The sequence below is a fragment of the Mustela nigripes genome, chromosome 18 (genome assembly GCF_022355385.1).
Source record: "Mustela nigripes isolate SB6536 chromosome 18, MUSNIG.SB6536, whole genome shotgun sequence".
In the NCBI taxonomy this organism is placed as follows: domain Eukaryota; kingdom Metazoa; phylum Chordata; class Mammalia; order Carnivora; family Mustelidae; genus Mustela; species Mustela nigripes.
In genome coordinates, this window is record NC_081574.1 from 13327390 (window position 1) to 13352999 (window position 25610).

At 45.2% G+C, this 25610-nt stretch overlaps 1 protein-coding gene across 1 annotated transcript in view; it reads left to right on the forward strand.

Moving 5' to 3' along the window:
• The first annotated feature begins 4320 nt into the window (after nucleotides 1-4320).
• The window catches only part of WWC2 (WW and C2 domain containing 2), a 203847-nt gene continuing 182557 nt past the window's right edge, over nucleotides 4321-25610 (forward strand). Inside the window, exon 1 of the mRNA XM_059384357.1 lies at nucleotides 4321-4832. Coding sequence (XP_059240340.1) covers nucleotides 4702-4832 — 131 coding nt within the window. The 5' untranslated portion in view covers nucleotides 4321-4701. The remainder of the gene's footprint in view (nucleotides 4833-25610) is intronic.

Genomic DNA, 25610 nt, shown 5'->3' on the forward strand with positions numbered 1-25610 from the left:
TTAGTAGAACTTTTTTTTTAAGATTTTATTTATTTTTTTGGCAGAGAGAGAGAGAGAGATCACAAGGAGGCAGAGAGGCAGGCAGAGAGAGGGAAGGGGAAACAGGCTCCCCGCTGAGCAGAGAGCCCCATGCAGGGCTTGATCCCACGACCCTGGGATCATGATCTGAGCTGAAGGCAGAGGCTTTAACCCACTGAGCCACCCAGGCACCCCCCCCATCCTGTTTCTTCGATGATCATTTTCCTCATGTGTACTTCTTTGATGGGGCCCCCCTCCCCACCCAGATAGCTCCTGTTCTCTCTAAAAACTCCCTTCCTTTACTGAGAACTCAGAAAGTTCTTCCTCTAACACTAAGGAAGTGCAGAGGGTACTCTGTCGTTCTGCATCTTGCTCTTTTCACTTAATGTATCCTGGACATATTGTTTTTTTTGGTTGTTGTTGTTGTTATTGTTTTTTAAATCAGCACATATATGTTTTCTAATGCTCTTTATTTATTTGTAGGTAGGCTCCATGCCCATGCATGGGACTTGAACTCATGACTCTAAGACTGAGAGTCCACGCTCCACCTCCCGAGTCAGCCTTTTAAATGCCTGCTGAGTGTGGGTGTTTGGTAACTCATTTAATCAGTCCCCCAATCATGGACACTGGTGGCTTCCCCAGTTTTGTTATCGTCAAACATGCTGCAATGAACACCTTTGCTTATCTTGAGCCGAAAAGCTTCGTAGGTAAAGTTGCAGCACTGGGATTGCTGGAATAAAAGCATATATATTTTCTTTCTTTTTAAAGAAAGCATTATTATTATTATTATTTTTAAAGATTTTACTTATTTGACAGAGTGAGACACAGCAAGAGAGGGAGCGCAAGCAGGGGGAGTGGGAGAGGGGAGAGGGAGAAGCGGGCTCCCCGCTGAGCAGAGAGTCTGATGCCGCTTGATCTCAGGACTCCAGGACTCTGGGATCACAACCTGAGCCTAAGGTGGAGCCGCATAGGACCCCCGCATATATATTTTCAATTTCGGTTGACATAAGTAATTACTTTTTGAAATAATTTGCACCCTCTATACTTCATTTTACATATCACTAATTTACCTACGTCCCCCTCACCCCCGCAGTATTCGGACCATTGACAGTGTGGGTTTTGCTTAAAGCCCTTTCATCCCCTTAGACTATTATTACCAGAAAGAATGTAAAGCCAGGAGAAAAGAGAAATGAATTCCAGAGAACATTCCCTTCAGTGGCTAGGGCAGGGCTCCTTCAGCTGGGGAAATCAGCCATCCAGGACAGCAGACCACACCGTCTTTCTTTGCCAATAATCAACTAGAGCTAAATGAAATCTAAATGTATCCATTTACCAAATAGGGATAATCTACACTTCTATTATTTTTATAGACGTGAATATCGATCAGATAAAATTTCATTGTCTTAACCACTAGGAATTCTCTGGAAAGATGGTGGTATGTAAGTGTGTGAACTCAGAACAGCTGAGTTCAAACCTGATCAAGACACAGAATCTGTAAAGCAGTGACTGGCTTGTCATCTTAACTGCTTTTGTGTGGCCAAATGTTTCCTGTGCCAACCAGTGGGAAAGAAGAAGCGAGCTTGTCTCTTCATGGCTTTAGAGTTTTGTTTATCTGTTCAGCATCCCTTTTTGAAGTTCCAGGATTTATGGAACAATAAATGCCATTTACTATGGTGTGCGCTATGTTGGACCCCCCCCCCCCATCGGTGTTAGGATTTTGGGGGAAAATATTTATTTGAAAGCCTATCAACTTTGAAATTGTATGAAGAAGTATTTTGCAGTAATTCCACCCAGTGAAACAAATTAAATTATGGCAACAGCGAAGTTAGTGTTTGTTTGTTTGTTTGTTTGTTTGTTTTAATGGTAGGACACGGACATTTTCATATGTTTTCTAATGGGTGGGTGGGGTGCCTGGAAGGAGGGCTGAAACCCGAATGGTTTCGCTGGGTTGCTGAATGATGGGGCTTTTGTTTTGTTTTTAAATTTTATTTATTTATTTATTTGAAAGAGAGAGAGAGAGGGAGTGAGAGAGAGAGAGAGAGAGCACAAGTCCGGTAAGTGGCAGAAGGAGAGGGAGAGGGACAAGCAGACTCCCCACTGAGCAGGGCTGGATCCCAGGACTTTGGGATCATGACCTGAACCCAAGGTAGCCGCTTAACCAACTGAACCCCCCAGGCGTCCCTAAATGATGTTATTAATTAGTTCACTATGATATAAATTTTGGCCATGCAAGCGAGCCAGTTTAAAGCAGTTCAAAACAAAGCACCTTCACCTTCTCACCTTACTGGTGTGGGAGATTAGTTTTTTTCACAGCATTCAGTAGTCCAACCTTAAGATTACCCACTAGGATGTCATATGTCACATCTCCCTGGGAACTGGAGAAGGTTGCCTTGTGTGATTACCTCTTGAATGGAGTGGGGCAGAACAAGGGACCTGGAGATGGAGAATGCTCTTTGCTAAGGGCAAGCTTAGCTGTGGAGTTGGAGGGGAGTTGAAGACTCAGAAGGACAAAGTAAGTGAATTCCTTGGGTGAGTGCCTTCTCCACCTCCTGCTCCCTCTGGTTTGTTCCTCCGGAGGACTGAACTCCCCAGAGTTTCTGGTTGAAGCTTCTGCCTTGCAGCAGACTACTCTAAGTGCAAATACAACTTCTAAGACTCTCATCCAAGAAGGCAAGTCCGGTCCCTGCCATGAACCGTTCCAAGCCAAGCCCTTCCCCACTCCAGTTTTGAGATTGACCGCAGATTACCCACTAGGATGCCCGCAGATGCCCTGATGGCCTGGGTATGAAATGCGGGTCTGTGAATCCAGGCAGAGAAACGACTTTGTTCCAAACCCTCTGAAAATCCCTGTGTCCTGCACAAGGTGGGGAAAGTCATTATGCACTAGCCGGCAAGATTAAGCGAATTCACACCAAAAGGTGAATGGCTGAGCTGGGGACCTTCTGCCGGCATTTTACTTTAAAAGAAGCTGCTAGTAACCCAGAAGAAGATGGATGGGGGACGGTGTACACCAGGCTGGAGAGGGGTTTTGGGACTGGGAGGCGCCCTCCCAGACCAGGGGCTGAGGGCACTGAATGGTCTGCGTCCAGCACTGCCAGTCCTACTGCTCAGGGCACTGTCCTACCCGGAGCCCAACGTCCAGCCCCTCCTCAGTGTCCACCAGGAAGCACTTGGGGATGAATAAAGAAATGTTTGTGGGCTAAGGGAAGATCCACATTCCATTTAAGACGCAGTCCAGGTTCTAGGAAAGCCTGGCCTCTGGGCCGCAAGGGGGTCCCTCCAGCGTGGTCGCCCACACCTTCTTGGCCACAGCAGGGTTCGGGGTGGGGGAACTTCCCCCGGCGGGCGCTGGGCGGAAGGGACTGGTTTCAGGATTAGTCCATGTCCAGCTGTGCTAAACTCCGACAACGGAGGCCAGCGGCAGAAGGTCCCCGGTGGCCGGCCTGGGACCCCGGGGGGAGCGGCCAGACCCGGCGGGAGGCTCGGGCGCCTTCTAGTCCGTGGCCCGCGTGGCGGGCGGAGCTAGGGTGGCGGGGGAGCAGTAGCTGCCCAGGGTCAGGCTGGAGTTTCCCCCGCAGGCGACTGGGGCAGGCGTGTCTCGGCGCTCTGGGACCGCTGGACCCGCCTTCGCTTTCCGCCGCGAGGCCCGTGGCCTCTGGGCTGAGGTCATGGAGGGCCGGGCGCTCTGCAGAGGCCCCGGGGGCGACACCGCCCCGGACACGCCACGGACACGCTTCTAAGCGCTTTCCGTGCTTTTCACACTTTCCCACCGCTCCGAACCGCCCTCGGGTTCCCAAGTCGCCCAGGGCGCGGCTTGGGGGGAGCCTTTGTGCCCTCGCTGTTTGCTGGGACTTTTTCTTCCGAAGAGAGCTTCCCCCACCCCTTTCCTCTCGCAAGTCTTGTGGTTTCCCTAGAAGTCGGCAAGAAGTTGGGAAGGTTGCGGAGCGCTCTCCAGCTCCTTCCCGTCCCGAAACTCGAAAAACCCGAGGCGTTCGGCCGCAGGGAGCTCTTTGGGGTCACGGGGAGGGAGCCAACGGTGCATTCCTTCGCCCTCCTCCCACCCACCTGGTCCCTCCGCTCCCCTCCTCCGCCCCCGCCCCGGGCCGGGGCTCCGGCTCGGCTCTGCGCCCCTGCTCAGGCAGCGGGCCCCGGGAGCTGCAGGGTTAAGCCCTGGAATGTGGCGGCGAGGAATGTGCATGCAGATGAGCCCGGCGAGGGGAGGGGCGGGCGGGGGCGGGCCCGGGGCGGGGCGCATGCTAATCGCACGCAAATGAGGAGGCCCGTCGCCGCCGCGGCCGCCGCTCCGCCGAGCTTCCCGGATCCGAGCCCAGACGGCGGCGGCTCGGGCAGCCTGGGCGCCGCGACCCTCGGCGGCCACAGGGGGACGGGGAGGAGGAGGAGGAAGAGGCGGAGGCAGCGGCTGCAGCCGCGAGGAGGAGGAGGAGGAGGCGGAGGAGGGTTCGCTCGCCAGCTCCGACGCAGACATGGTGGACTGATCCCCGGCGGGGCCGAGAGCAGGGTTTCCTGAGGCGCCCCCCGCGCGTGGCCCCGCCGCGCCCCGCGCCCCGCAGCCCCTCGCCGGCGCCCGCGTCGGGTGCGGCGGCCGGGCCGGGCAGTCGCGTTCCCGCCGCGTCCCGCGCCCGGTCCCTATGGAGGCGCCGCTCGCCGGCGAGGCCGCCGACCATGCCTAGGAGGGCCGGGAGCGGGCAGCTGCCGCTACCCCGGGGCTGGGAGGAGGCCAGGGACTACGACGGCAAGGTCTTCTACATCGACCACAACACCAGGAGGACCAGCTGGATCGACCCCCGGGACAGGTGGGCGGCCGGGCCGCGGGGTGGGCGCGGGGACCCGCCTCAGAAGCGCGGCGGCGGCTGTTGTCCGGGAGATTCGGCCGATCGGCGGCGCCCGCGGCGCGGGGGGCGTGGGGCGTGGGGCGTCGTGGACCCCGGGGTGCCGGGAGGGGTCTCGGCTAGGAGGTTCGGGACCATCAGCCGGTGAGGAGCCCCGGAGGGGCCCGGTTGGAGCCGCCCCTTCCAGGGCCTCTTTGCCCGCTCCCTTCCCGACGCCCCCTGGGACCTTCAGACACTCCCGGCCGGGAGGGAAGGGTGGAATTGGCGCCCCGAGCTGGCACTTGGTGCCCCGTTAACGGACCCCGAGGAGCCACCTGAGCTCTGCCGCGAGCTCGTCTCCGCCTAAAGTGGGCCAAACTGGAGCTGGCGGGTTGCTTCGGCCTTTGGGAGGCGGGGACGGGCCGGGAGCCTCCCGGAGAAGGCCTAAGTGTAAGGTGGGGAACCAGCCGACCCCGGCCACCTGTGGCATCTCTCTCTCTCTCTCTCTCTCTCTCTCTCTGACCGTCCTTGGCTGCCAGCCTTGACTGCAAGTTCTTGACGGGGCGCGCCCCGGGTCAGGCGGGAGGTCCTGGGCATGGACGGGGCGTGGGGGGGTTCCAGGCGCCCTTCCTCGCTGGGCCTTAGCTGTGGATGTTGTTAGGTTTGCCCCTCAGGGTTTAGAAACACTTTTCTTGGGCGGGAGGTGGGGGGAAGGTTTGGTTTACTGCTTGTTGTTAAGTCTTCACCTGAAAACTTGAACTGAGTCCTAGAGCTTGGAAAGGCAAATGCTGTTTTGAAGAAAGAAGTGCAGTGAACATGGAAACAGACACGAGCTTAGCATGGTTTCTTGGAGTTTTCAACACACAACTTTCTAGTCCTGCTTGGAGATCAAGTCATCATTTAAGAAGTTGAGGGGCTGAATTTTCCTGAATGTTCACAAATGTTGGTCCTCTATCCCATCCGGTCTCGTTACCCTTAAAAGGAAAACTTCTTGAAAGTTGGACTTCTTGTAAGAATAATAGGAGATATTCCTAATTGTAAATTTGTAAAGTGGCCGTTAAGGAGGTGTCCCTAATTGTAAATTAGGGGTGTATAACCTTTTAGGTACTTTTTTTTTACCCCTTTTCTTAATTTGAAGTTGAAATAGTTTTGTACTTTGTGTTCTCAGTTAACTTTTATCTTAAGAATATTGTTTTTTGAAAGCTATTAAAGAGTAATTCTAAGAAAGTAATAAATGACATTATAAATTTATGGAACAATCCTTATTAAATTATCCATGAAGGTATCAGTTTAGGTTTCCTTTTTGAAATGAGAAAAGGCACCTGTGCTGAGGTTCTCTCTCACCACAGCCTGGCTGCCTGTTGCTGGCCTGATGAAAGTTATCGCAAGCATCACACCTTCACAGTTTCTCCAGACACATTACTTGTTGTCATAAACTTCACGCTCTGGGTCAGTTATTTGACTTATGCCCTTGCACTTGAAACTGTTTAACAGATACTAAATGTCAGTGATGATGGTGTGCACCCAGCAGTGACTTCTAAGGCACCTGTATAAATATTTGACTTTTACAGTTATGTGGTAATTCTGCTCTCTCATACTTGGAGTTTCAGGTTCTTGAAATTGTGGTGAATTCTTGACATTTTTAGGCATTTCAGATTCTCTTCATTTTGCATGTTCAATTATATCGTCTCATTTGTATTTACCAACAAGGATTATAAGAATATGTAATGCCTGTGTAAAGCAAATAGAAAGTGAGATAGGACTTGGCTTGTCCATAGCACTACTAATTAAACAAGTTAAGCACGCCTTTTATTTTAAACTGTTAATGGATTAACAATTATCATGAACTCTGTTTTCAGGAAACTGGGTAACCAATTCATTTATTTGGATGAACAGTTTTGACTAAGATGACTTGCTATTATTCCAGTTTTCTTTTGAAGCGGTTAGATCTTTAAGTATTTGGAAATAGGAATTCGGTTATACACATTTCTGGATCTCACTATGAGTTTTAAAAAATTCTGTGAGATCCAGGGTCATTGCTGACATACTTAGTTTAAATTTGATTGTGTTTTCTTCCAGGGCAGTAAAGTGACTATAAGTCTTGCTAAATTATGTGAGAGGATATTTGGAGCAATTATGAACTCTAGTCAATTTTGTTAGACGCTTACCAACCATATGGAAAAGTATGTTACGCAGGCCAGTTGGAGTGTGCCCATTCTTCTACAGGATCAGGTTACAAATCCTGGAGGAAAAGTGTCTTGATAAACTTGATATAAGTACTGAATGTAGTACTTTTGAACTTTTAACGTCAATTAATTAAAATGATCATGATGATTTCCCCATTATGTTAAGAAAAATCCTGGAAGTCTATCAGAATTGGTGGAGTATTTCTGACTATATAGATAAACACGCAGTTTTAGTGGCAGGGTCAGGGAAGGCTGGAGGCTTTTATAGGAACATAATTTTGTTCAATAAGTAGTGGTTTTAGAATACTGAAGTGTTAAGTTATTTCTGAGCTTTTGGAGGTAGATGAAATAATGCAAACTTTGCTGGGACGTGATTAAAGCTTTTCTCGCTCCACCACTTATTAACTGAGTAAGTTTTGAGCCCCTCGAAACCTTCATTTTCAACTCTGAGATAAAACTAATACCACGTACTTCATAGGGACGGTTAGGGGTCCACAATGAGGGCCCAGCCAAATAGTAGTGGTGATGGTGTCATTTCACTGCAGGAACTGAGAGGTAGTTCGGGTGACCCTTGGAAGTGGTGGACGTACTGGCACCTATTTATGTGGTGTTTACCGTGTGGCAGTCATTGGGCTAAGCTTCTTACCTGTAATCTTTCTCTTCTCTCATTAGTCTTCTGACTTGGTGCTATTATTATCTTCCAGTTACAGATGAGGAAATGGAATCACAGAGACATTGCCATTGCTGTTAAAAGTTGGCCAAGATTTGAAGTCAGATAGTTTGACTCTAGACTCCTGTGTGTCATTCCTGTAGACCGCTGGAACACCTGGACATGCTCGGGGGTATTTGGATGGAGTAGAACCTCTTTGCCTGGTGTTGATTTTTCAAGCCGATTGGCTGGTCTTTATTGGTCTTCAAAGGTTCCTGTTAACTTTTTGTGATTCTTAGATCCTGCAGTTAGCCACAGGTCGGATCTGGGTCTTGAATGCCTTGGGAGTAGGGATGGAGGCCCACCAGGTTGACCCCACAGAAAAACAGCGGAGGGCCAGGTAGAACTTGGAAATCCAGTGTACTCTTGGGCACATTGGAAGTTCTCTTTGGAGAAGAGTTAAGGGCTCTGTCTCGTTCCTGAGTAGGAACAGTTTTACTACGATGGGCTCGACTTTGCCCTCCTCCTCCTCCCTTACCAGTTCTGAGGACATCTCCCCGTCTATGATGCCTTGCCTCCCATTCCCCCCCACCCGGGTGGGTTAACTGTTATTTTGGAGGTCCGCTTCCTCCCTCATCTCTTCCTTTGCCCACCATGGACAGCCTTTGACCACACCAGCTGGCGTTTATGGTGGCCCATAGATCATGGCCAAATGGTGTGGTGCTTAAAAAACACCCCCTCCATTCAACATGGGACAAAAAGGTGGGTTTGGATTCATTGCCTCAGGAATAAGTGGCTAAGGCAGGCAGGCCTCCGAGCCTGGGTGAGTAGTTGTACAAATTCTCAGTAGAATTTTGCTCATTTTCTGTCCTTGGATTGAATGTTATCCTGAGATACAATAATTTTGTCTAGGTGAATGTAAAAGATTTACCACCACACAAAAACTTGCCGATAGACCTAATCTTTGGTTTATGGCTAGCATTAGATATTGAGTGACCCGTGTGCTTTCTGATTGAAGGGCAGAGGTTCTGGCGTTGGGTGGGGACGGTGACAGGAGGAAGAGGATGTTAGTTGGCTATCCTTGATGGCTGAGCTAACTCTTGGCTCTTTTTATGGCATGTGATTAGGATCTGAGGATCTCTGTATTGTCTTTCCTTCAAAGTCAAAGCAAGTAATTTTGCTAAACCTACTGCTAGAGTGTGAATTCCTCAAGAGACCTAATTGCTTATTACTGCTTTCTGCGGCCTTTGTAGATGGTAGATGTTAAGTGGCCTTTGTAGACGGTAGATGTTAAGTGAATGTCTGTCGGTTAGGTCCATTAATGAAGAAAGTTGTTAAATTAATGAAAGAATGCTTGTTGAGCTACTCTCTTCCAGTTCCTTATTGTTAAGGCTTTCGAAAAATATGCCCATAACCACCACCAACCAGAGACAATTGATTTTCCAGTTAAATTAAAAATAATGAGAGAATTAAGCTGCTACATTTTGACTAATAGTATAAAGATGGGAATTACATGAGAGCAAAGAAAACAAAAGTCAGCCCTTATAGTCCTAATCACGACTGTCGTTGTCATAGTTTGCCAGAAATCCTTTCCTCTCCTGCCGGCAGAGTCTGGGTGCCAAGTGGTTATTTACTGTGAATTATTTGAGTGATTACGGTTTTTGAGGTGTGGAGAGGTTGTTAAAGAAAGGGTTTTTTTGTTTGTTTTGTTTTTTAAATCACTCTGGGAAGCACTAATTTAAACTCAACTGTGTTGTCTTCCAAAAAATTCCCAAAGAAGTATTTCATGTTTTCAACACAATGTGCTATAGTGTTTGCAGGAAGGAGCAATGGTTGCTTAGTATATGACTGAGATTTCTTCCAGGACTTTAATAGTCCTTAGCAGTGTAATTTGTTGGAAGACTTAGGGCACCACTTGCTTTTTTAGGAAAGACTATTATTTATAAATAAGTAAATATTTTTTTTAATAGCTGCAAATCACTGAATTGCGAGTCAACCCTTATGGCTGTGGCCTTGTAGCAAGCTAGTATTTAAGTCTCCTGTAGGGAAGCCCCAGTGCACTGGGAAGTGCCTGAGGAGATCCGACTGTGGGACTGGGAGATGTTGCCTTGTAAATGGCACGGGCTTGCTTTTCTTGAGGAAATGGTCAGTGGGAGAAAGATGCTGCCATGAAAGGGGCGTGGCCAGCTTCCTTTTGCTGCTGTGGGAGTCCTTGAAGTGATAGGAAACGGGGCCTGAGTCTGCAGTCTGTAGGCTGTCAAGTTCAAGGCTATGAACTTGATTAAAATTGGTTGACCCGATTTCTTAGTAGAATTCTGGACTAATTTTTTTGTTTCTTTTCTTTTACATTTTATTTACTCATTTGACAGAGAGAGAGATCACAAGCAGGCAGAGAGGCAGACAGAGAGAGGGGAGGGAGGAAGCAGGCTCCTTGCTGAGCAGAGAGCCCCGGGGCTCAATCCCAGGACCCTGAGATCATGACCTGAGCCCGAAGGCAGCGGCTCAACCCACTGAGCCACCCAGGCGCCCCTAATTTTTTTGTTTCTGAAGCTCCTGTTACTGGAAAAATTATCGTGGACATAGACTAGGAAAGGGGTTTTTTAAAGACATGGCATCTATGTAAGTTATGGATTAAAAATGATTTACCAGATATATAGGTCCACTCTCTTCAGTGGCTTTTTTCCCCAGTTATTATTTGATTTTTGATTGAGATAAAAGAAGGCACTAAAAATTCACTGTTTGAACCATTGTAAAGTACTATGCAGTGCTTCTTAGTATATTCACTATGTCGTGCAGCCACAACCTGAGCATAACCTGAACAAAACATGCCTGAACACTTTTGTCACCTCCAAAACAAACACGGTGCCCACTGAGAGCTCCCCTTCCGTTCCTTCCCACCCATGCTGCCTTTGGCAACCACTAATCTGCTTTCTGCCTTCATGGTTGTCCCATTTCTGGACACTTCCTGTAAATGGAATCATACAGTCTGTGTCCTTGGGGTCTGGCTTCTTTCACTTAGCACCGTATTTTCAAATTTCATCCATGTTGTAGCAGGTGACAGAACTTCGTTCCTTTTTATGACTGAATAATATTCTGTTATATGGATATACCATAGACCCTTTGTCTCTCCTTCGGTTGATGGGTGTTTGGGTTGCTTCCACCTTTTGGCTGTTAGGAATAATGCTGCTGTGAGCATCCATGCATCATTTTTGTATAACTATATTCTCTTGGGCAGATCCCTGGAAGTAGAACTGCTACGTCACATGGGACTTCTATGTTTAACTTTTTGAGGCTCTGCCAAGCCATTTACCATTCCCACCGGGAGTGTCCGAAGTTCTAGTTTCTCCACATCCTCATCAGCAGTTGTTGTTTTCCATTTGTTTTGTTTTGTTTTAAGCATTTCTTCTGGCCACGAGGTGGTATCTGACTGTGGTTTGGATTTGCCTTTCCCTCTGCAGAGTGTTTTGCTAGCCTTACTGTGACCCAAGCTTGAGCCTTTATTCTAGCCTCTTAGCTCTTCCCGCTCTCCCCACGTTTTTGTGTCCTCTGGCTTAGTTTCCGACCAGGAAAAAGTTAGTTAAGAGACATCAGTTCTGTTTAGTCTCACATCCCTCTTCCTTTTCTCACCACTTTGAATCCATGTAACACCCAAGTGGAGGATATAGGCTCGTCCCCAGTGTTTACCGGGCCAGCCAGCCAAGCGCCCTGGGCTCTGGGAGGCCCCAGGAGGAACAGGATTTCGCCCCAGCTCAGGTTGGTTACAGTTTAGTTTGCATAATCACCATTTAAAAAGTGAAAGAAAATTTGGATAGTGTGGATTACATTTTCCTTAGATACCCCTTTAATTCATCCTAAGGGTGAGGAGGAGCAGCCAGAGGAATTAAAAGTAGGAGACAGTGCCAAAAAACATTCATTTTTGTCTTCATCCCAAATGATATATTTTAAGAGGCCTAGATGTAAATCATGGAAATAAGGAATTATTATGTGTATAGGTATATAACCAGCTTATTAAACATGATTTGATATGTTAACATTTTTAGTTTGGTAATATATGGTAAGGATCAAGTTCATTTTTATTAATTGTTAAAAAGACAAACAAACCAGTTGGAAGAAAGCGGGCAAACGCTGTCTTGGCCAGGTGACCAAGGTGAATAACAGCGGTGATAACTCACGTGGATGTCCGCTTGGTGCGAGGCGATGGCAGTGACACTGTCTTTGTGGTCTTCCTCCCCCCAAACTCTCATAACCCCAGTTTAATCATGAGAAGAACGTTCACCCACCAGATCTTGGTAGAGGGACTTTCTTCAAAATATCTGACCTGTACTCTTTAAAACTGTCGTGATTCTCAGAAACAAGGAAAATGTGAGAAACAGTCATGGCTAAGAGAAGCCCAGGGAGACATGAGGACTAAGTGTCGTGTGGTATCCTGGATAGGATCCTGGGACAGAAGAAGGACATTAGGTACAAACTAAGGAAATCTGAAAAAAGTATAGATTGCAGTTAATATTATCGTTCCTGGTTCATTCATTTTAATAAACATATCCTGATAGGGGAAACTGAGTGCTGGCCGTATGGAAACTCTGTGCTAAGTACATTTTTTTTCTGTAAATCTAAAACTGTTCCTCAGAAATAGTTGATTTGAAAAAGGTTACCAAAAAATACACAAAACAGTTGGAAGTGTTTTTCTTTAGTCAAAATGTGACTGCACTATATAATTATGGTTTTTTTGGTATACTTGAAAAGCAGGGGTGGGCGAACTACGTCCCAGGGGCCAGATCCCAGCCTGCAGCTTTGTTTTTGTACAACTCTCCAGCTAAGAATGGCTTTTACATCATTAAAGGGTTGTAAGCAAACAAACAAAGACAAAAAGGAATATGTGACAGTGTATGTAGCCCACAAAGCTTAAAATATTTACTTCGACCCTTTACCGAAAAATTTTGCCAACCTCTGATAGAAAGTGAGATGATAGTCTTTAACAATATTTTATATAAATATTTAAAAGAAATAGTGATCTTATATGATAAAATGGTATGTTTATCAGTCATCATGGATCATTTTTTTCACAAATATCCTTGGGCTGTAGACATCATATAGTACAATGTCGCGTCCGACGCTGATGCTGAGTTAAAGGGGTTGCCTTGCTTAACTTACTGCTTTTAATGAAATGCAGCATGCCACAGAAAGGTTTTCAAACCTGTGCTTCTCTGAGATGGCTGGAATCGGATGGGGGGACCTGAGAAAACCATGGAAAGTTGAACGTCTGGACCGGTTTACATTGGAGGTCTGAATATAGTAATCGATGTTGATGGTTGGAAACACGGATTTTCCTGTGACAGATTGATGGGGTTTATAAAATCACAAAGTTGGTGATGGTGATCAAGTAGAAAATGAGTCTTTGTATTATCTTTATACAGCGGGTGCCTGTCACAGCCAAGAAGAGTGTTCCAAAGATTCTGTGAAAGGCGAAGATTGTTTTACTCTGTGAATAATTTTTCCTATATTTTTTGCCCTGATGCCAAGAGAGAGGTCATAGTTGTGGGGCGCCTGGATGGCTCAGTCCCTTGAGTGTTGGACTCTTGGTTTCGGCTTGGATCGTGGCCTTGGGGTCCTCGATGGAGGCCTGGGTTGGCTCAGCAGGGAGTCTGCTTGAGGTTCTCTCTCCCTCAGTCCCTCCCCTCGTGCTCTCTCTTCCCCTCAAAGTAAATGGATACAGCTTTTAAAAAATGAAAACAGGGGCGCCTGGGTGGCTCAGTGGGTTGAAGCCTCTGCCTTCGGCTCAAGTCATGATCTCGGGGTCCTGGGATCGAGCCCCGCATCGGGCTCTCTGCTTGGTAGGGAGCCTGCTTCCCTCTCTCTCTCTGCCTGCCTCTCTGCCTACTTGTGATCTCTGTCTGTCAAATAAACAAATAAAAAAAATTAAAAAATGAAAACAAAAAGGAAAGAACTCATGGTTCTGAGAGGCCAGTGGCAAGCAGCATGGGAAACGGGGCCCGTAGGAAGTGGGACTTGGCGGGGTAAAAGGGCTCATTTTGGGGGACCCTGCTTTCATTCCTGTGACACTGGAGGTGTCGAGGTGGTCCCGACAGAGAAGTGGACCAGAGGTGTACATTTAACTGACTTCGGTCTCTGTGGCAGCAGGGGTAGGGAATGGACAGTAATGTGGACGTTACCTTGATTATGAAAATAGCCACTGACTTTTAGCTAAGGAGTGTCCCCCGTATTCCTGTAAAAAGGAGTGTGTTGGGACTGGGCGGGCAGAGAGGCTTTTCCTTTGCAACTGTTGCTGCTTCTGCATGTGCTGCTCTTCCAGCGTGGCCGTGGCCGTCGTGGTCACCAACTCCTGACCCTGAGTATGAGTGCCGACAGGGATAGGAAATACTGATGGACAGAGATCTGTGCTCTGCAGTCCTGATTAAGATTCTGTCTTGGTGCTAGACTGTGGAATGTGTTGTGTACTTTACTGACATTGGTCCGTTTTATGAGAAGGTAATTTTATTAAGTGGCGCGGATTCTCAGTCAAGTTGAAAGCACGGGAGGCATAGCTTTTACTGCAAAAGACGGCAAGAGCACACTGTTGCACACAGCGCAAAACCTTATTCTCCAGTTGGCCTTCGGGTTACAGGTTTTCTTAGAGATACATTTAAATGCCAATCTTTTTTTTTTTTTCCTTTGAAATTGTGACAGTGAATGAATGTGTGGAATCCGTATTGTACACAATATCCCTGGGTTGTCTGTTTTGTCCATTACAGATCTTAGGTGTATTTGTTTCTGGCTGGTCGGTAGTTCTGTCCACACTGTGTGTTCTTGCCCCTTTTGCTGATCGTCTGGGTGTTTGAACTTGGCAGAGGTTTACTTTCTCCCCTCATTCCTCCCTTACCCCCTTTCTGCTAAGTGGCGCAGCTCATGACTTTTCTCTTAGGACCACGTAACTATAAACTGGTATTTAACTTGGCTGAACATGAATGCCCTGGTTTGCTGTTGCAGATCCAAAGGCTATAGGCTGCCTCGGTTGTCTAATACCGCTTTCAGCTTCCCCCCGAAAGGTATGCCTTTAGATGTATATAGATGCATTCTTGAGAGATTTCCTCATGTCTCATATGTAGGAGCATCTGTGTGTCTGCATCGCTAATGTTCTCATAAAATTGATTTCAAGTCTATTAAGGAGGGAGACCTGCTTTGCATGTGCGCCGTTCTTCTGTGCTGTCTGCTTGGACTGCCTGTCCCCACGGGGCACTTGAGAACACTGCAGACCCCCACACCCATATAAATGAAATGTAAGTATTTGAAGGACCTTTGGCTTCTTCCAGCAGCCTCCATAATCTGTCCCCAGCCTACTCTTACTGACTTGACCCCCCCCCCCCAAGTCACTGACTCATTTACTTGTTCAACCCTTCATTGAAGATTTATTGACAACACTGTCTGCCTAACATACATCGTGGGGGACGTGGCACTGCACGGAATGGGCAAGGTCCCTACTTCCATGGATTTTATGTTCTCGTTTAGGGATGACAAATTATAAAGGCAGTAGTGAGTGTGTTTGGAAGAAATAAACAAGATGACATAATGAAGAGTGTCGGCGGGAGCTAGTTTGGGTGCGGCGGTAAGGAAAGGCCTTTTTGAGGAGCTGACTTTGAACTGAGCCGTCAGGGTAAGGAAGAGCCATCTGCATGAAGGCTGGGGCGGTCCATGCAGAGGAAAAGGCTAGGCAGAAGCCCTAGTCCTGCTCTGCCTGGTGGTGATAGCAGCTAGGAGTATGTGGCTATTTAGATTAATCAAAATTAAATAAAGTTAAAAATTTCCTTTCTCAGTCTTGTTAGCCACCAGCTAAGGGTTCAGGAGCCACATGTGCAGGTGTAGAACACTTCCATCCGTGCGGAAAGTTCTCCTGGACCCCACTGTCCTCAAGTGCTAAAGAGGTTGGGAATGTTCAAGGAGCTGAGAGGCAGCCCGAGTGACCACAGTGTAGAGAGGCAGTGGGACGAGAGTCTTAGGAGATGAGGCAGAGACATGGAAAGGGACTGACCAGGTATGCCTTGTAGACCATCAACATTTAAGGCATTTGGGAGCCACCGGACGAGTTTTAAGTTGAATGGAGGAAGGGAGGTGTATGTGCTCATGTGTGTGCGTGTGCGCGCGCGTGCTCCTGCTTTATTTCCACAAAGGGAACATTTCTTTGTAAGACCTTACCCATTTAACAAGCCATCACTACTCTGTGGAGAAGGAGTGTTAGAGCCATGGCGATGAGATAATCTAGGTGAGAAACCATTTGATCTTGAACTAGAGTGATGGGTTTGGCAACGGAGAGCAGTGAATGGATTGGGATATTTTTTAGGTAAAAGGGAAATAACTTACTCGTGCTTTGGCTGTGTGAGGCATGAGGAAAAGAGAGGAATGAAGGATTTACTGATACACAGATGGGGAAGGACTGAGGAGGACTATGGTTGGTCGGTAGGCAGTTGGATCCATAATCTAGAGTTGAGGTCTAAGAGGCCTGTTACAACATACACATGGAGATACCCAACAGGTGGCCAGATGTGGAGTCTGGAGTTTGGAAGAGAGCTCAGAGCTCAAGATAGTAAGTTTGGGTGTATGTAGATAGTATGTTTAAATGGTCGGATGGGATAAGATCCCTGGGAGAGAAGGAAAAGAAGAGGTCCCAGGGTGAAGTACAGGGCTGAGGCTCCATACACTTATTTTTTTGGTTAGTGAAACCTTGTTCCAGCGAAGATGGTTTCCTTATTCTCCTTGGAACATACGTTACACATTGAAGTTACACATTACACATTGCAGATGATGAATGTGTGACGGAGATGATATTAATGATGGTAGAACTACCACATATGGAGCCTTGTTCATAAGTCCCATCAGGCCCCGCGAGGGCGTGCGTGATCTCTGTTGTCCACTGTTGTATTTCAGTGTCTAGTTCTGTGGGAGCTCTTAATGAGTATTTGTTGAATCAGTGAAACCTTTCATAAGGTACCATTATTGCCGCCATTTTAGGAAACCGAGGCTTAATGCGTTAAGTGACTTGTGTCAGGCACAAAGCTGTGAGGCAGTGGTAGCAGAACTCGATCATGTCGCTCTGCCTTCAGAGCTGCGCGTGTAACGAGGTACTGACTCTGACAACTGCTGGGAAGGGCTCTGGGCTGTCCTTTAGGAGTTGGAAGTCCTAGCCGGCACACAGTGAAGTTTCCAGCACATGGAGCTTCCCTTAACAATTTAGCCACAGGTAATCTTCCAGTGCCTTAATCCTTAATCCTGTACCTGTACTGGGTTTTCACACTTGAAATCAAGCTGTGACTTTTTCAGAATTTACTTTTTATTTTCCCAGACAAGTTGGTAGGCTTCGTTTGGTTAAGTCATGCATTCTGTTACTTACTTGTGCCCCTCAGAGGACACCCAACCCAGTGTCTTAGGCATGTTTGGTACTCAAAGCTGAGTTGATTCTGTCGCTTCTGCCTTATTCCAGTGCTTTAAGTTCCTTCAGAGGCTGAGATCCCACACGCTATAAATCCTCTTTATCCTTGTCTTCTGGTTCTAAAAACCCTTTGACCTTGTCACCGTCTTCTCCCAGTGCACCTTCTGTGGGACTGCCACCTTCCCAAATGTGCCCTGCACCCCTGCACCCCTCCAGGTGAACTGATTATTAAGAACGGAGAATTTTCAAAGCATAAAGCGGAGTCCCAGCTCCTCCAGATCCTAGAGCTCTCTCTTTTTCATGGATTTTAAACCCCAGTGGTCAATCCATTGTCTGAAAATCCTGTGGTTTTACCACAAGTGTGTAAATTACAGAACTTGATTGGAATTATTTTTTACTTTGACTGTTGCAGTGGAGTGTAAGTCTTGGGGGGGAACAGTCATCTCTTTCTGTAAATTGCCATGTTATATTTTGCTTTCCACTGCTCAGATTTGGATTCAAGGGCCGGCCTTCGTAAATGAGAAGTGATAGAAGCTATGAGGGAGTGTGGTGTGTTTTTGTTTGATTTACTCATGCCACGAAACTTACCTGGAAGAAAACATGCCCTCACTAACACCCTGGTTGTAGAGGAATCATGTGACGTTTCTTTCTCATTCTTTCTCCCTGTCACAAGTTGCTGCACTTCTGTTTGTTTTTGTGAGAGCTAAGCAATGTATTGTGTATCTGCTTCTGCCTGGAAATCTAGTATTCTTACATTTCTACTTTTGACTGGGTTTGAGATCCAAGTTTGTGAATGCTTAGATTATGCATGGGAGAAATCTTTTGTTCCTGTGTTGCTATGAACAACAGTTGTTAAAGTTAACCTTCCTCTCTTTAAAGAAACGTGGACAAATATGAATTTTAACAGGTTAAAAAAAGGGCATCATTTAGTGTTGCGAATGGTCTGTTTATGAAATGAATTGTTACTATGCCTATGGTTATCACGGAGAAGGGAAGAATGCAGTAGAAGTGAATAATCATCCGACACATGGACAAAACATTCCTAAAATACTATTCAAATGAGGAAAGACTTTACGGGGCTGTGGCCGAGTAGCCAAGGGTTGAGTCCTTTCAGTCAGTGGTGGCCGTCTGACTGTGTTTGCTGTGGAGGCTGAAAAGGGGCTGTGTGTAGTGGTTTGCATAGAAAAACCATGACTTATCTAAAATTTCCCAACTTTTTTCTTTTCTTTCTTTCTTTCTCTCTCTCTTTCTCTTTCTTTTCTTCTTTTTTTTTAAAAGTCTTGCCTCGCAGTCTCCCCACACCACTTTATCTCATTCTTAAAGACTTCTTTTGTCTTGACAGTATCTGTTGCCTCGCTCAGCCCCCCTACTTGAGTCTCAACGTCATTGACTCCTGGTGATTGCTTAGACTTGCTGTTTGATTCTGTTGTGTGATTTTTGATTACACTCCTTTGTGCTGTTTAAACTAGCAGTGTTTACCTAAATTAGTGGTGGCAGCAAAGGACTCCGGTTGGCCCATTTGAATGAAAATCGAGAGAGCAAGTTGCCCTGGCCCCGTGGAGAGCCTGCCTGACGGATTTCCCTGAGCTCTTGCTCCAGGAGGGTGCTAGGAATTTGGCCAGACCTGGAAGAGGCAGGAGAGCTGGGAAGGGCCGGGTTAGGGATTTATAGTGATAATGTAATTAATTCTCCCTCTGAGAATCCAGGACTCAGGGAGGAGATGCCCTTTGTCCCACTTTCTTGCCTCTGCCCCCGCCCGCTCCTGAGGATGAACCCCAGAACGCCAGTCCTTTACTCCGTTTGTAGGAAGAAGACAGAACTTTCTCCTTCAAGATTTCAGCACCTCCTGCGGAGTTCTGCACCTTTAGGAGAGGACGTCCGGCCCCTCCTCACGCTAACATCTCTGTAGCTGTGCACTTTGTACATCTGAAGGCAGTGGTTTCTTTCTTAAACCAAAGTCTTGTTTTTGAATTCTGAAAATTTAAATTGGATTTTTATTTTTTTATTTTATTTTTTATAAAATAAAATAAACTACCAGTTTTAAAAGCGCAGAGTGTTAGAATGTAATTCTGTGCTGTATTCAGGGATAAGAGTCAGAACTGAAAATGAGCCTGTAAGAGTTTGAGAAGGGTGTTCATTTAACCCATGTCTCTTGTATACAAAGTTCATTTCCTTCCCACTGATGTCAATTCTTGTTCCGAGGTCTGTCTTTGACTCTTGGATTTTGGTTTTCTGGCCTTGAAGAGAAAAATGAAGAATCATTTGGAAAATGAGTTATTTTAGAATTTTCAAGGTTACAGGGTCAGCTGTCTGAAGGGGTGTGTGTGTGTGTGTGTGTGTGTGTGTGTGTGTGTGTGTGTTTTATTGAAAAATGCCTTATTCATGTTGAATAATCATGGTACATAGAAATGAAATACTGTGAATTGATAAAGATGGAAGAATACTGAGCAGGGAGCCCGAAGCAGGACTCGATCCCAGGACCCTGAGACCATGACCTGAGCTGAAGGCAGAGGCTTAGCCTACTGAGCCACCCAGGTGCCCCAAGAAAACTCAAGTTTAACTAGAAGGTAGGGAGCCCAAATTTAACTGCAGGCTTTCAGTTTACGCAGTATGCTAACCTGGCTTGTCACTTTTCAGAAATCAAAAGGTCATTAGTACTTATCCAAAACAAGAAATATCTGAAGATGGAATGTGTTTCACTTTTATGAATGACTATGTGTAAAGAAAGAAGTATATATGTATGTTTCCTGTGTCGCCTGCTAAATTATAAACTCACTGAAAGTTGGAATGATATTTTTTTGGTACATTTCCCAGCACTATGTGTATCACCTGATGGAAAACTAGAGGTTAGTATACCCTGTAGGAGTGTGACCCAGATTATGGATTAGTGATCTTACATTCACAGGGTTTACTAGGAACCAGGGGCTCTCCTAGGCTTCCCACATGCCTTATTTTATGTAATCCTTACTAAAACGCCTTGAGGCAGATATGTTCATATTCTATATGTTAGCCTCTTAACTTCATTTCTTTGTTTATTCATTTATATGAAAAATTCTACCACCTACCCTATTTTTGCTCTCTTTCCTGGGCTCTGCAATTCCATTGTTACTATGGTCTTCAGGGGCTAAATGAAGTCCTCTTTCCCCAATGGGGAAAATGCCCCATTATTTTAGCAAGTCAGAATCAGTTTGTAATTTTTCCCTTTATTTTAAAAAGTTTCCCAGTTTTTGACTAATTATATGTTACAAAATGCAAGAACAAAAAGAGTAAAAAGTCATCCTCCTCCCCATGCCTCTTGGTGCTCCCCATTTCTCTCCCCAAAAGGAGAGACCTCTATCATCAGGCTCTTGTATATTGTTCCAGAGATACTCTTTACATAAGACTATATATGCACATGTACGGGTCTACATATATCTTGGCTTTGTATTTTTTGACACAATTGTAATACCTTTAGCACCTGTTTTCCTCTTAATGTTAGAGATTGTTTCATTCTGTTGCATATAACCTGCCTCTTAATATTCTTTTCTGTGAGCGTACTGAATCTTTTTGAACCATTTCTTCAATGATGGTCATTTAAGTTCCTCCTTGTCAGTTTCTTTAGTACAGGTAAATTCCTAGACGTGAAAAGGCGGGGTCATTGGATGTACGTTTACAGTTTTGATTGGTTGGTTTAGCCTACCGTCCATGGGCATCATACCTGTTTCTACTCCTGGCAACTTTCGAATTAGTGCCTTTCCCCCACACCTTTGCCAAACATAATGTGTCAAAACATTTGATATTTTTTATTGTAAGAGAGATGCGTATTAAAACGACGTGAAATAACCTATTATGAGTGGGATCAAACATTTATTTTTCCTCTTCTGTGAACTGAGTCGTCCCATTTTAAAAAATGATTTTATTTTTAAGTAGCCTCTATACTCAATGTCAGGCTCCAACTTACAACCTCAAGATTGAGAGTCGTGCCCTTCACTAACTGAGCCAGCCAGATGCCCAAGTCTCATACTCTCTCTTTTTTTTTTTTTTTGGTTGGATCATTGTTATTTTTACAACTGATTTGTAGACTTTGTATTAGGCATAGTATAAAATCAGTGGGAGCAGAAATGGATTATTTAAGAAATGCTGCTGGCTCAATAGGCCATCTGTATTAAAAAATACAATTTGGATTCCTATGCTTTCCCTTTCAAAACAACTTGTACATTGATTAATGTGGAAAATCAACATGGAAAAGCAGATTTTAAGCTACTAGAAAATTATAGGTAGGTAGGTATCTGTGTGACACAGTAGTCTGGGCTAAGAAGTCCAGACTGTTGAGGAAAAGATTCATACGTTTGAAGACAGAAAAAATTTGACATGCAAAAGGCACAAATAAGACAAAAGAAGTGGGGGCAGTGTTGCAAAGAACTGTAGAAAGTTAGTATCCCTATTGAATACAGATCTGTTATTCAATAAATAAATGAGAATCCAGAAGAAAACGGGTAAAAAGTAACAGACGTGCTCAAAAAAAGGAGACAGCGTCATCAGTGAATGTATGGAGAGGTTTTGATTTCACTAGTAAGCAGAAAGGGAAACACAGGGTAAAATGCCAACGAAATACCATCTCATTTTCATCAGATTCACTAAAATTAGTAAGCCTGATAACATCAGGCATGGAGAGGATGCGGGATGTGGGAGCTTCTGTCAGTGCTGATAGAAACATGGGCCGACAATATTACTAAGGGGAGCAGTTGGCAATGTATGTCAGGTTAAATATTTGTATTCCTGAGCATGAGTCCGGGGCTCCGTGTGTGTGTCCTAGGGCGACTGTTGCGCGTACGTACGTATGAGCAAGTTCTTGTAGCCTAATTTGAAAAAGCAGAAAATTGGCAACAATCCAAATGTCCATCACTAGGGGATTGTGATAAACAACTTTTGGGTTTAGTTGTATAATAGAATGTTATACTGCAGTTAAAATAAATGAGCTAGAATCTTCTTAAATATATCAACATAGATAAATCTTGATGACAGTGTTTAGAGAAACAAAGCAAGTTTCAGAAGTATATACGCAATCTATCACTCATGTCAATTTTTTAAAAAGCCCACAAAACTGGAGTAGTGGATACTTTTGTGGGTACATTTATATGTGGTCAAGATTTAAAACAGGAGTGATCCAACCTGACATCAGGATGGTAATTGCCTCTGACGGGGGAAGGGGGTGAGGGGGGTCTGTCCTCAAAGAGACCAGTATTCTCTATGTTTTTAAACTTGAAGGCAAGAATGGCAACATACCATGCCTTAAATCTCTGTGTTGTACACATGGATCTTGATTTATCTCTGTTTTTTTTTTTTTTTTAAAGATTTCATTTATTTACCTGACAGAGATCACAAGTAGCAGAGAGGCAGGCGGGGGCGGGGAGCAGGCTCCCCATCGAGCAGAGAACCCAACACGGGGCTCGATCCCAGGACCCCAGGACCATGACCCGAGCTGAAGGCAGAGGTTCCAACCCACTGAGCCACCCAGGCCCCCGGTCTCTCTATTTTTTTGATATACTTTGAATACACATTTTGAATTTTTCCACATGCCTTTTCACTATGTAGAGATAATTTGTGCTTTAAACTAATAATGAGTTTTATTCATAATTTAATGAATTTTATTAATTTGAATTTTGGTATGAAGCCCACTGAGTCATTTAAAAGGTGTATTGTTGGATTCTGTTTTCTAATACTTCATCTAGCATTTTTACTTTATTTTTTTACTTTACTTTAGACAGTATTCATGAGAGTTGTCTCATTTTTGTCTTCTCTTTTGACATTCCCTTTATTAGATTCTGGTTTTGGTGTTACGCTGAGTTCCTAAGAATTCAGAGCAGTTCAAGTAGTGTGTTTCAGAATCACTTGTTCCTTGCAATTTGGTGGAGTTCATGTTTATAACTTACTGTATGTAAATTTGATCTCCTACTTTGCCTGAAGGGTTAGTTCTTGGATAACTGTTCCTGGTATCTGTGTGGCTTTTCTCATGATTGGGTTTTGGTCCCTGTCTTCAGGGATCAGTTTGGTATTTCCATTTTCTTGGAAAATCACCAGTGTTTCAAATTTATTGGACAAGATAATCCCTTAATGTTCTCCTTTCTACTACATTTGTGGTGGTTTTCCTGTTCTCATTTATTATTTAGTGTATTTGTGCTTTTTCATTTTTTTTTTTCTAGTTCGGATCAGCTAATTGCTCAGTAATACGGGTCCTTCTTAAAGTGACCAGCTGTTGAGTTTATCCTTATGAACTACTCTTTTTCTTGGTACTTTTTGCTTTTACCTTTATTTATTCCTTCCTTATGCTTTGTTTTTCATTTTTTGGTAACTTCTTGAGATTGCTTACTTTATTTTCCTTATTGCTTATTAGTATTAGCAGTAAAAGCTATGAATATCCCTTGGATCTGATGGGGTTCAGGACGGACTGCCCCAAAACATGGCACACACCTGAATCTAGTATATTCCTCAGCCATTGCCCACTCTTCATCAAACCTAGCATGAAAATAAACAGGTCTGATTGCTTCTTTGGGTCTTCCATTTCCTTATGAAGGCTTCCATGTCACATAAAACTTACTAAATAAATCTGTTTGCTTTTCTTCTGTTAATCTTTGTCAGTTTAATTTTTAGGCCCAGCCAGGGATCTTAAGAGAGTCAGGGAACACTTTTTCCTGCTTGAACTGTATGAGAGCTTCTGATAGGTTGTGATTTCATCGCTACCTTCTCCTTCTTCATCAATGCTCAGTTTTGAATTCCTCTTTATGTCAGAATTTAGAATCTCTGGTAACTCAGGCTTTCTTCTGAAAAGCATAGAAATGTCTAATACACTAAATTTTTCTAATACATCGTGGAGCCAAAGAAATGATCCCAAGTGCCAGAAATGTCCCCAGTGCGGCATCCTTGCCATGGTGTTTGGAGACGACACGGGGCTCTTAGAGCTGCTTTTAATGTGTGGGGGGCACTGGGGAAGGGCCAAGGCTGGTCTAGAATTATAGTCTTTCCTTCCAATTGCCTTCATTCCACTGATGGCTCAGGGCTGGACGCTCTTACATAAAACAAAGTATTTTCCTTGGAATGAAGGTGCCCGGGCATGCTCGATTTTGCTAGTTCTCTTTCAGGTGACTCACGTTCAAGGGCACTGTAGGATCAGCACCATGGGATCTGCCTTCGGATGCTGAATTCAGATTATCTGACGGCTAGTTTCAGCTCTCTGTGGGTGCTCCCTGACAACTGTTCTGTTGTGGTACTGTAGCCATCATACTATTTTCATAATTAAGTTTATTGTTATAAAAATGAATGCTAAAAAAATGAAAATGCTAATATTGATGAAAAATGTGATGACTCCTTCCCTTTAATCAAATATGCATTTGATCAAAGAAGCATTTCATTGAAGGGAGTTGTCTCTGTGTTCAGCTGTGAAAGAAAATTAAAATTAAAAGTATTTATGTTGGTTTTGCATCATATAATACTGTCTACTTCCTCGCTCCCTCCTGCCCCCACATCACGTTAGGCCTATGGACAACTCTTCATACGCTCTTTTGGGAATTTGTTAAATATCAGAGTAGAAGATTCTGTACACTTCTTGTTTGAATTTACTCCAGTCTGTAGGTGTCTGTAGTGTTCCAGCAGAATTCGTGCTCATTCTCAAGTTCTTCCCTCCAGATCAGAGAGCGGAGTAACCTCCCGTGTTCCCAACTGTACCCAGTCGGAAGGCCTTTGAGACGGTGTGACGAATGCTTACAGCTGGTGAGAGGAGGCGTGCTGTCACCGTGCACTTCCAGGGCTGGACCAGGGTGGGAGCCAGCGCCTCGCAAGATGAGGCCTTGGACGCAGGACTCACTCTTGCCCTTGTGCAGGTTTGGGGTAAGCAGCTGCATGGCATGGCCCTGGGAGGCAGAGGCCCCTCAAATTTTGTACCCTGGGACCTTAGCTTGCCTCTTATCCAGTTCCTCTACCTGTCTGGGTTTCCTACTTCCACAGACACGGTCTCTGTGAGCTCTTTTGTCCCCATGGTAACTGAAAAGTCACCCACTTGTCCATCCTAGTGTCCAGATGACTTTTGCTTGATGCTGACCAGAACTGGGCGAGAACCACTTATTGTTATGGGTTGGGGGAGAGACGATGTCAGTGCTGCTCTTCAGGGCTCCATCTCTGTAGTGAAGACCTGCCCCTGGTCGCTTGTTTCTAAATTTAGTCCTTCAGCATGCCATCGGGACAGAGAAGGCTGGCAGGTGCGGTGACCTCGTTCTCCAGCAGGATCATGGTGCTTCTCAGCATATGACTTGGTGGTGCACATGCGATGTTCTTTCTGCCCACTCGTCATTCCCAAGGCAACTAAAGCTAGAGGTTTCTTGAGAGTTGCAGAGGAGCTGTTGTCAATGCAATGGAAGCAGTTTCCTCAGAACTTTCCAGGATTTATATACCATTGTATTTTCAGGCTAAAGGATAGATTAGCTTTTACATCAAACCTGGTTGAATGAATATGAAGAAAAATTTGGGAAAGTCTCTTA